Here is an 11,582-nt window from a genome sequence, read left to right as displayed (position 1 = left end):
TTCTATGTAACCTATTTTAGAAAACATAAAAACATGTGTGCGACGTCTCATAATTTTTATCTGTCAGATAAATTTTTTATTTGAGTCATTTATAAAAATATATTATTATTTATAATAAATAATAAATGTAATTTATTATTATAAATATAAATAAAATCTAACATATCCCAAGTGAATAATAAATACTAAAGCTAAGAAACAACTCAGATTGTTTTGACCTGTGAAGTGGCTCACACGAGCACCTGTATTTGGACTTAGTATGAAAATGACTACAATTTAATATCAGTATTAATTATTAGTGCTACAACTTTTTTCATTTTTCCAGTCAAACTCTTATCAGACGCGTTGAACACGAGGATAATCCTCTATTTTTTTTTTTAATTAATAAAAGAGCCCTAAAACCCGTGTCTGACTAAAGAAAACTGTATCCACATGATGACAACGGGACTAGTTGTCCTGGGATCGCAAGAGGAAACTTGACCGGCTCGTCGCTCTTGTTAGCCCCGTTCGGTCTCAAAATTCCGGTAGATGAGATCCTATCTATATGGATACTATCCTCACTTCATTTTAATGGGTAAGATCTTGTCACACATACAATTTCAAAAAAAAAAAATAAGTATCTATCATGTGGATAATGCCCACATGAATATGATGAAATAAACCAAAAAATCTTAGATGAGTTTGCACAAATATGAGATCCGCTTCTCCAAGTGGAAGCTGGACTAGCTACCCATCTCGTCCTTTTTTTAGTTTTGCTCAACCTCATGAAAAACCCAACCGGTCTAATAATTAGATTTGTCAAGACATTATAAATTAGATAAAAATAAATAAATTAGCATTTTAAAAAGAAAAAACAAGTGAACAATCCAAAAAAAAAAAAAAAAAAAAAAACAAAAGATGTTCATCACAAAGAAGACTAAATGGTCATGCACGGATAGATGGCGGTTAGAAATTCGCAAATTCACAATCGCCATGCGAGAGAGAGGGAGAGGCGAGTTAGGAGATTGAGCGACGCCTCGTGTGGATCTACACTTGGAAAATCACAATTGGGCTCGTTTATTGTTATAAAATATGAAACATCATTACGAGTTTGTTATAAAATATGAAACATCGTTTATTATTATAATTATTATTATTATATATACACACACACATACATTACGAGTTTATGCAAACCAGGGACTCGCCACTACCCCTTACCAAGTCTACGCCCCTTCTGTGACCTGTTTGATTGGGTTTAGGGTCATCTTGAACAAGACAAGTTTGATGCAAATTCAAGTTTTAATCCGGTTCATTGTCATTCTTATTAGCCACTGACCAAGAGGAAACGCCATTTATCTCATCATATGTATTTTAATCCACTTTCCTTCTTTAGGATTTTACTCAAAAAATATTTTCTTGTTTTTCGAGATTTTTTTCTAAAATTATTTTGTTTGTTGTAAAATTGTTAGGATAAATAAAAAAGATCAAAAAACAGATGTATATTAATATTTTTTAATACAATATTTCAGGAAAAATATCAAATATTACCATAATATAATATTTTATTACGTTCTTCTTCCCCTCTCCCTACTTCCAAGAACCAGCGGGCGCCTTCTCTCTCTTCCTTTCTCCTCTTTTCTATATAAAAGAATGCTCTCAATACTTTCTTTTACTCACTCCAAACATACAATCAAACCCAAAATCAGGGGTCTTAAATTGGGTCAATTTTTTGTTATTTCAAATTAAACTTCGGCTGAATCTGCAAGGTGATGACTTCCGACGACCTTAAACCTGATTGTGATAAACCTATAAAGATCCGAGAAGTATGGTCCGACAACCTCGAGTCGGAGTTTGAATTGATATCGGATCTCGTCGACAGTTACCCGTTTTTGTCGATGGACACAGAGTTCCCGGGGGTTATCTACAAGCACCAGCAGTTCAACCCCACTCGCCACCCTCGTCCGAGGCTATCTCCTTCAGATCACTATCTAACTCTGAAGTCCAACGTCGACGCTTTGAACCTCATCCAGCTCGGTCTCACCCTCTCCGACGCGGCGGGGAACTTACCAGATCTGGGCTCCGGCGAGCGTTACATCTGGCAGTTCAACTTCTCCGACTTCGACCCGTCACGCGATCCCCACGCTCCGGAATCCATCGATCTGCTGAAGGCCCACGGGATCGACTTCGAGAAGAACAGGGACTCCGGCATCGACTCAGCCCGCTTCGCGGAGTTGATGATGAGTTCCGGCGTCGTGTGCAATGAGGCCGTCAGCTGGGTAACCTTCCACAGCGCGTACGACTTCGGGTACCTTGTGAAGGTACTCACGCGCCGGGAGCTGCCCGGCAGGCTGAGCGAGTTTCTTGATGTGCTGAGGGTGTTTTTTGGAAACAAAATCTATGACGTCAAGTATCTGATGCGGTTCTGCCAGAGCCTGTACGGCGGGTTGGATCGAGTGGCCCGGGCATTGGACGTGGACCGGGTTGTGGGGAAATGTCATCAAGCCGGTTCGGATAGCTTGCTGACGTGGCACGCTTTTCAGAAAATGAGGGATGTATATTTCGTGGAGCAGGGTCACGAGAAACATGCCGGTCTGTTGTATGGATTAGAAGTTTACTAAATTGAAGTTATCAATAAAAATAATTAAATTTATTCTTTTGCGAAATTTTTATTGGGGATTTTCTTTAGTGTCTTCACCAATTATTATATGGAACTAAATGCCGACAAGCAACAACACAATTATCGAATCCCAGAGTCTGTTCGGTTAACAAGGAAAATGAATCCGAAGTAGAAAGTAATGAAGCTGTGGAAGCCAAATTAACTCAAAAACACTTGTGTACTACGAGGGATTTAAAAGATCTAAACAATATTAGGTTTGAGTTTGGTTTTATTTAAAATTGATAAAGAGCTCGAGCTTGATTTGAGATTTTATCATCAGACTCTTGCTTTATTTGTCTTGAGATTATTAATTAAGCTCATGAAAAACTCGAGCTCAGTTTGTTGTTTATCATGTTAATCAAGCAGGGCTCGAACTTGGTTCATTAATAGATCGTTTGTCATTTTTAACAAGTCTAGCTTGAATTATGATCGTTTTTAAGCTCGTAAAACATACAACTGAACTCGATTTTGAGCTTGATTCGAGCTTGATAAAAATTAAATATACATATGAAATAATTTTGAATCAGACATAAAAGTGTAAATTCATTTGTAAATAACCAAACGACAAACATAACAACTTAAAAAAACTTAAACGAACTCAAGTTACGAACCACCTAAACAAGCCGAGCTTGAGCTTATTAACGAACATGTTTGCGAGCTCACGTGCCGAATATTTTAGAGTTGAGCTTGGTTTGATTAAATTGTGGAGCTCGAAATCGAGGTCGAGTTTGGTTTGATATGATTAACAAACAACTCAAACAGGCTTTTTATAGAGTCGAGCTCCGAAGAGTCCGTGGACGGTTTGGTTCGTTTACACCCCTATGCACTATTATCACTTGTAAATTAAAATAAAATAATTTGAGAGCCAAACAAATATAGGATCGAGCAAGAGCAGGGCCGTACATGTGTTCGATGGAGTTTGAAGCGAAAATTTTAAAATGAGTTATCTAGTTACTATAAATAATGATAAAATTCAGTTAACAAATAAAAAAAAACAATAAATACATAAGAAACAATATATTACATAAAAAAACAAGTCAATAAATATTTGAAACAATTACATAAATTATAATTTTCTAGCTATTTTAGAGAAAAAATTATATATCAAATTTGTGTAATCCAGATTTCGGATCATTTCTTTGTCAATTAACAATATAGCTAGCTCATTTAGCTTATTTTGTGACATTATTGATCGAAGATTGTTTATTAAATTCAACTTCAATAAAATTCTTTCTACTTATGCAACTGTTATTAGGATAGTTAACAAAATCTTATAGTTAATGTAAGTATTTAAGAATAAATAATTCAGTTTTGTTAAACAGTATAACATATTAAAAAATTGTCGAAGTTCTATACAATAATTCATCAAAATAGTTAAAGACTAACTTGCTAACTTCTCCAAAATCAAAAAATACCCCCAAAGTCTCTTGTTATTTAAATTGTTCAAATCGAATTCGAAGAAAAAATCGAGGTTGATTAATTATAAACAAAAAATAATCATATTACTCTTTTTTTTTATTTAATATTGGCAAAAAAAAATTATTTCAACAAGTCATTAGCTTAAGATATATAATATGTTGAACCCGTTCAAAGACCAGGTCCTAAGACAATGGCTTTCTTGACCTCATAAAAAATACGGCACTAAGCAAGAGTATGTAATATGTAGAGAATTCAACTAACGACTTACAATAAAAATATATGAAAAACATCATATGTTAATAAGATAAATGATATCTTTATAATGATACCATATTTTTGGGTAAAATCTAATCTAAAAAAGTTCAAATAAAAAATGAATAATATCATACATGGTGGAGAACACTTACTTTTACAGTTAGAGCCTACAACAAAGAGTGATCAGGCATCTGGCCAATTCACAGGTATATTCATATACGGTGAAGGCCAATCACAGGTATAACATTTGATGTCGTATCACAAAAACTCTTATTAGATCGTTTCACAGATCAATTTTGTCAAACATACCATCGATGAAACAAAATTATTTATTTTATTACATTTGATCAACTAGAGAGACTGCTCAAATCATGTATCTCATTGCGTGAACAAAAACAAGCAGCCACTCGCTCGTTGTATATATGCCATGACCAAGTTGAAAATCGTGTAATTTATAAGATGCCTGTTTCCTTCCTCCTTTTTCTGCTCTACTTTTTATTTTTTATTTACCAGCAGATCAGATCAAGGCCTTCACATGTCCACATCAATCTCCCGTGCCCACACACCCAACTATCTATAGCTAATTACCTTCTACGCGCCTCCGCCGCCGCCGCCACCTTTGTTCCATATCTCCATGAATGCTTGGATGATGATCTCACGGTGCTGAGGCGAATTCAGGCGCAAAAAGCAGTCGAGAAGCTGCTGAAGATCGCTTCTCGAATATATTCCCCTCTCGAAGATCATCTGAAGCATGGATTTGCGGAAATCGCTTAAAGGGTCCTCGGAATCCTTGACTACAGCGAGGCTGTCGTGGATTTTCCGGCACGAGCTGACGGTTTTTGTGCATTTGGGATGATCGGGGTAGCCTTCAGGAGAGTATTGAGATGAGGTGTCGATGTTGAGGGAGAATGTTGTGGATGTGTGGTCCTCGTCGTCGGCGCCGATGATGGACCTCCGTCCGCCGTGTCTCTCCCATGAGCTGGCGGAAGAAGAGGGGCCGTGGCGGCGAAACTGATCGGAGGAGGAGTTAGATACGTGTTTGGCCTCGATCACGTCTGTAGTCTTTGGTCCGCACCCCCAAACTCCGTTTGTTCTGAGAGAGTTCTTGAACCTCGTCCATCTCTTTCCCGAAGAAGACATAAGCTCGATCTGTGTATCAAACAGAGAGACGTGCTACGGCGGTGGAGTAGTGGTTTGATGGGTGGCGCGGCCTGATGCTCTTTGTAGTACTGTTTGAAAAATCTTGGATTTTGATTGTGTGAATCTTTAAAAGAGATTGTACAAAATGTGCTGTGGAAATTTAGAGTCAGGCAGGTGTTGCAGGGCTCACTGCTCCGGGACATCTTGGATATATATATATATATATCCTTTCAATAAAATTGAAATACGAAACATATACAAATGTTTGACTAATTATTTGAGGTTCCATCTTGGGTATTATATATATAATATATAATACCCAAGATGGAACCTCAAATAATTAGTCAAACATTTGTATATGTTTCGTATTTCAATTTTATTGAAAGGAATATTCTCATATAATTCTTTATTTCATTTATATAATATTTTATATAACCTAATTATCACGTGGCAACACGTGCGATGCTAGTTATAGAAGGGTAGGATTAAAACACGGTAAAAAAAAATGTGCGACCTGTCTCTATTTCCATCAAAGAATTCTATCATGTCCATCTTCTCCTACGCTAAAAAAGGAACAAAAGCCGATGTGAAGATAAGAGAGAGTTCTCGTTGGCTGACAATCCATGGCCGCCGCACTTCTTCAAGTTCCTTCTCAGTTGTTTACTAGCCATGCTCACTCTTCCACTATTTTACCCAAAAATGGGAAGCCCAGTAGATTGAGCTACTCCAAGTCTGGCTTGAGGAGGTTAAGTGTAAGAGCAGTGCAGGAGAAAACCGAGGAAATCAAGGCTCCGTCTTCTCCGGAAGAAATTACGAAGAAGTACGGCCTTGAAGCTGGTCTTTGGAAGGTAGCCCACTTATTTTTTTCTTGTGGTATATGTCGATTTTATCAGTGTTTTGTTTGTTAATTATGCTTGCTAGGAGCTCAACTCGATTGATAAAAGATTGTTTGGCGGGAAGTGGGTTCTGGATGTCATCTGTCTTACGAGTTTCTTCTTTGAGCAGTGGAGAACATTCATCTGTCGTGGCAAAGATGTCTGTGTTTTACATACCTAATCATGTGTTAAATTTCTACTGAAATATGCAGATATTCTCTGCAAAAGAAGATGGAAATGAACAAAACAAAGAAAGCAATTCAAAGGGAAATCAAGCTAAAGAACTCCTGGCAAAATATGGAGGAGCATATTTAGCCACTTCAATTACCCTTTCCTTGATATCCTTTGGCCTCTGTTATACTTTAATCAGCGCTGGAGTTGATGTGTCAGCATTGCTACAGAAGGTACAGCTTCCCTGTGAACAAACTTCATGTTTTGTAGGATGCAGCATTCATGTCTGGTAGCTATTGCAGGTTGGAATTTCAACTAACGAAACGGGGGAGAAAGTTGGGACTTTTGCGTTGGCCTATGCGGCTCATAAGGCTGCTTCCCCCATCAGATTTCCTCCCACGGTAGCTCTTACACCCATTGTTGCTAGTTGGATTGGAAAGAAAGTCGATCCAGAGAAATGATCACCCGATGTCGCGATTTGGTTGGACAATTATTTTGTGCTGATGTGTTATGTATTAACTTCAGTACCTTGTCCATAACTTAGAATACAGAAAAATACACTTGTTACAATGTTACTGAATTCATTTCGTATACTTCTCGACGAATAAAAATTGTTTCAACTTCATAAACAGATCACAAGCTGAATTCTGAAGATGAAAGCCGGTCTTGTACTGGTGTGTTGCTTGAAAATTACGAAAAAGACAAAAAAAATCTTCAGGGCACTGTAGCCATGGATTAAACAGAATACAGACGCTAATTTATTATTGACGGTGGTACAGTTATCTTTCCAAACAGAAACCAAGTATGTTAGAACCCCATCGCTTTTCTTCATTCACTGGAACATTTACATTCTTTGAAGTGCTGCAAAATAATCTTGAATAACTAACCTTATCCTCGCTTTCAACTTTAATGGCACTCTTTTGGCTTCCATGCTACTCTCTTCTTTTTGAACAAATAGGAAGATAAAATAAAAAACGTCGAGAGGAATATTCATTCTTTCTATTCTTGCCCTATAGCCAAGCTTGCACTCGAAGCACCATATTCTCTCTGGATGTCTGCATTGCTCCTCTGCTCCTTATTCCTTCCCCACGCATGCTGTGTGACCAAATGTTTCCTTTCTCGCTTTTGCCTTGACAGCTTGGCCCTTCTTTTGTAAACCTTGTGGATGGGGCATCTTTCACGTGCTACCGGAGCTGCCCCTGCTGTTTCAGAATTTGGATTCACTTCTGCCATACTTCTCGTAACAGATTCACTTTTACTCCCGCTTGTTTTGGATACTTTAGACATTGCAGTCACACTGGGCTCTGTGGTTTGGGGTTGTGTTGTATTGGTACTAGTCATGGTATTGTCTTCATGTATTATGTTCAAGCTATGCCTGTCACTATTGGCTATCAGTTTGGAAACAAAAGGCACCGCGGTATTAACTGGAGGAGTTTGAGCTTGTGATGCATTGATATTAGCCATGGCATTGTCTTCATGTGTCATTTCCATGCAATCCCATCCCATGTCGGGTAGTGCGTTGGGTACTGAAGGCATGGCAGTATTAATTAGCGGTTGTGTTTGGGCTTGTGATGCATTGATACGAGCTGTGACATTATCTTCATGTATCATTCCAAGCTATCCCAGCCAATATCGACTATCGTGTTGGGTACGGAAGGCATTGCGGTATCAATTGGTGGCTGAGGTTGTGCTTGTGCTTGTGCTTGTGCTGTATACTAGGCGTGACATCTTTATTATGTATCATTTCCATGCTACCCCAACAGATGTCAGCTATTGTGTTGGGTATAAAAGGCATTGCATTATTTATTGGTGGTGGAGTTTGCGGTTGTGGCGTACTGATACCAGCTATGGATTGTCTCTGTCTATAATTTCCAAGTTATACCTGTCAGTACCAGCTATCTTGTTCAATACAGATGGCTTTGCATTACTAATTGGTGCAGGGTCTGGTCTTGTAGTGTACTGGTACTAGCGGTGGTAGAGTCATAATGCATTGATTCCCAGCAATACCCAGCTATCGCATCGGATTTGGAACACATCAAAGTTGCACTCTGCGGAGGTTGGGCAGGTGGTGTGCTGAAATCCAGCAAGGTATTGAGTCATATATCATTCACGAAGTCGAAGTCACGTTCATCTGTGGCAGGTACATAGTCATGGAGCCAAATACCACATTTACAATAACATTTTATGAAGAAATTGGAAGAAAAGGAAATTTAGGACACGTTTCCTCCACAAGTCTTGGACGGCTTCGATGTTTGTATCCCTCCCTATCTGGAGCTGGCATGTCACCATCAGCATTCTGCAAATCATAAAGTGGGAGTTTCGTAAATATTGAGGGAACATAAAAATCCCCATCTTCTAAAGCATTATTCGACCATTCTTGCTAGCTCGTGACTCACATCATCTGTCCTAATTAATGTTGAAGAGTTCGGTCCGGCAGTCCCGTTGAGGACTTGCATCTGCTTCACCAGTCCTCTCTCTAATCTCCTCCGCAAGTGGGGATGCCGAATGATTCTCATTTACTCTAGATGTTCAGGTATGCTTGGTTGAGCCTCGCCATCTGGATTCGTAGTCTCTAGATATTCCTCGTATGGGCTAATTTAACAGTTCACACAAAATGTACGGCTACCAAAAATACCCGCTTTAGAACTTACATTAGATTGCCAAATATCCAAGGAACTAGGTAGTATACCTTATCCGTGTACCTTAAAACTAGTTCGAAATACAAGTTACTAGCTGCACAGAGAAAGATGACATTTATCAGTACGTCTTGAGGAGATTTAATGACCATAAGAGTTTCATTCTGTAGTAGAAAATGCCCATGGTTTCAAAATTTATCACCTATCAAATTAAGCAAGTCAATTGGCACATCGGTACCTGGAAGCAAGGTAAGTTTATGATGTCTTCTCGAGTAACATGAAGCCGACTGGAAAAGATTCAATGGAATTTTTGGTATCTGGATGAAATCAAGTCGATTTAGTTCTCTTTGATTGTTTTCATCTTCATGCTGGTTCGTTAACCTTTCCTCCATTTCTCTGGAACAAGAAAACTTATTACAAGAATAACATGCTCCAAAAACCACGTCAACTTATAGGTGCATCTAAACACCGTCGTTATAATAGCGACGGTTGAAATACATGACCGTCGCTATATTTAACGACGGATTATTTAAACCGTCGTTAAATTTTTAAATAGCAACGGTTTTAAAAAAACCGTCGTTAATTTTAGCCACGGTTAAAGTTAAACCGTCGCCGATCTGCGACTGTTCGAATAACCCGTCGTTATTTGTGCGATGGGTAAAAAACCCGTCGCACAAAATGGCGACGGGTATGTCGACCAGTCGCACCGTCGCTATTGTGCGATGGGTAAAAAACCCGTCGCACAAAATGGCGACGGGTATGTCGACCACCGTCGCTATTATAGCAACAGTTTTTAGTAAGCTGTCGCTTAATTTGTTGAGCGAGAGTTTTTAATCAAATTGTCGCTATATCGCGACGGTTTAACTAATTCTGTTGCTACAATAGCGACGGTTATGCATAAACCGTCGTCCATCTAGATCGGCGACGGTGTTTCAAAAACCGTCGCTATGTTAGCAACGGTTGTGCTCTCACCGTCGCTATATAGCGACGGTTATGCTTTAACCGTCGCTAAATAGCGACGGTTTTTTCAAAAATCGTCGCTATGATTCTATATATACCAAGTTTCACGAACATTTCCTTAAACGATTTTTCACCTATCTCGTAGTAGCGAAATCTATCAATTTTTTCGAAATTTCGATTTTTTTATTTTGTACTTACATTTTTTCGTGTTTATTTCGTAGATTTGCTCGTCGGTGCAATCTTCCAGCGTTATCTTTGCGCAAATCAGGTTTTAAAGCTTTTTTTTACAGAAAATTTAATACATAATTTTAATTTTTGCGTGGTAGGTTTTTTATAAATTTTATGGTTACAAACCGTCGTTATATTAATCGGCGGCCGTCGCTTCTTAAAGGCGGTTTTTTAAAAAAAACGCCGATTAATATAGCGACGGATTGTAAAAACCGTCGCTTAATATAAGCGACGGTTTTAAGCGACGGTTTTATAAAACAGTCGCAAATATAGCGATGGTCGTCTTCAAGAAAACCGTCGCTAGATACGACGGGAGTTGAACAACCGTCGCTTTTAGAATGCGTCGCAAACTCCGGTAACGGATCGGGAAACCGTCGTTAAAACCATCGCCTTACACGTTTGGCGACGGTTTTATATTAGCGACTGTTTTGACCGTCGCTAAATCCGTTTTTTTTTTTTTTTTGTAGTGATTGAGTTCTGACCTTATACTCTCGTCTAGTGTGGTTTCTTCGATTTTCAGAGTTCGTGTTTCTTCCTGAAAAGCAAAAGTAAATGTAGGAAAGAAATCGCATGAACATGTGTAGGACTGAACGCATGTAATCATCTAAAAACAATAGTCTTTACAGCAATTCTCAAGATTGCATACCGAATTGTCCACAGAAGCTTCACATAAAATTCAAGACGACACAAACCAAGAAACCAAGCCGAACTAATCAATTAATCACTTTTCTTCCTACGACCATGCTTGCACCAAACACAAACAATAGTTCAGAAGAACTAAAGACTTACATGAGGGTGGCAGCGGTCACGGCCAGTTTCTCCTTGTACTCGTACCGGGCTTCCTTGACATAGAAGAAGAATGTTTTCTTGAAGTCTTCTGCTGCGAGTCTTGCTGTTACTCCATGATTTAGTCTTTTCTTGAAACCGGCAATCATGAAAGAAGAAAAAACATCTAGGAGTTTCTTTATCTAATTTTTCTTTATCTGAATCTTGGTTCAGAAAGGTTTTTTATGTTTCTTCTTGGTGTGGATGGGAGATGGAAAATGGAATTTAAATTGAATGGGAGGAAGATGGATGAGGAATGAAGAGAGGAAGTGGAAGTCGAAGGGAAACGAGGGAATGTATGAGTGTGTGCCATATTAATTATTAGTATGATCGTTATAATTTCAAATTTTAATTTTATTTATTTATTTTTCTGCAAATTGGTAAAATTTAACATTATCTTTTAAAAATGTCAGATGGATTTAGAAATTTGAATTT

General features: G+C 38.3%; 2 protein-coding genes across 2 annotated transcripts; both read left to right on the top strand.

Moving 5' to 3' along the window:
• Window positions 1-1,567: 1,567 nt before the first annotated feature.
• LOC140834275 (probable CCR4-associated factor 1 homolog 11) lies at window positions 1,568-2,645 on the top strand. Its single transcript, XM_073199034.1, has one exon. It carries the CDS (start codon window positions 1,752-1,754, stop codon window positions 2,598-2,600), a length of 849 nt encoding a protein of 282 aa, XP_073055135.1. The 5' UTR covers window positions 1,568-1,751; the 3' UTR covers window positions 2,601-2,645.
• A 3,324-nt stretch (window positions 2,646-5,969) lies between these two features.
• LOC140834265 (uncharacterized) lies at window positions 5,970-7,121 on the top strand. Its single transcript, XM_073199024.1, has 3 exons — window positions 5,970-6,300; window positions 6,540-6,731; window positions 6,801-7,121. Exons 1-3 carry the CDS (start codon window positions 6,076-6,078, stop codon window positions 6,957-6,959), a joined length of 576 nt encoding a protein of 191 aa, XP_073055125.1. The 5' UTR covers window positions 5,970-6,075; the 3' UTR covers window positions 6,960-7,121.
• The last annotated feature ends 4,461 nt before the right edge of the window (window positions 7,122-11,582 follow it).

The sequence above is a fragment of the Primulina eburnea genome, chromosome 1, assembly GCF_022965805.1.
Source record: "Primulina eburnea isolate SZY01 chromosome 1, ASM2296580v1, whole genome shotgun sequence".
Classification (NCBI taxonomy): domain Eukaryota; kingdom Viridiplantae; phylum Streptophyta; class Magnoliopsida; order Lamiales; family Gesneriaceae; genus Primulina; species Primulina eburnea.
Note: the sequence above shows the minus strand (reverse complement) of the source record. Positions and strands in the feature narration are given on the sequence as shown.

Bases quoted from the DNA above. Each gene is read 5' to 3' on its own strand.
- LOC140834265 (XM_073199024.1), top strand. From the start codon at position 6,076: ATGGCCGCCGCACTTCTTCAAGTTCCTTCTCAGTTGTTTACTAGCCAT. The intron at 6,301-6,539 runs GTAGCCCACTTA...TGAAATATGCAG, and splicing joins TTGAAGCTGGTCTTTGGAAG to ATATTCTCTGCAAAAGAAGA. The intron at 6,732-6,800 runs GTACAGCTTCCC...TAGCTATTGCAG, and splicing joins TGTCAGCATTGCTACAGAAG to GTTGGAATTTCAACTAACGA.
- LOC140834275 (XM_073199034.1), top strand. From the start codon at position 1,752: ATGACTTCCGACGACCTTAAACCTGATTGTGATAAACCTATAAAGATC.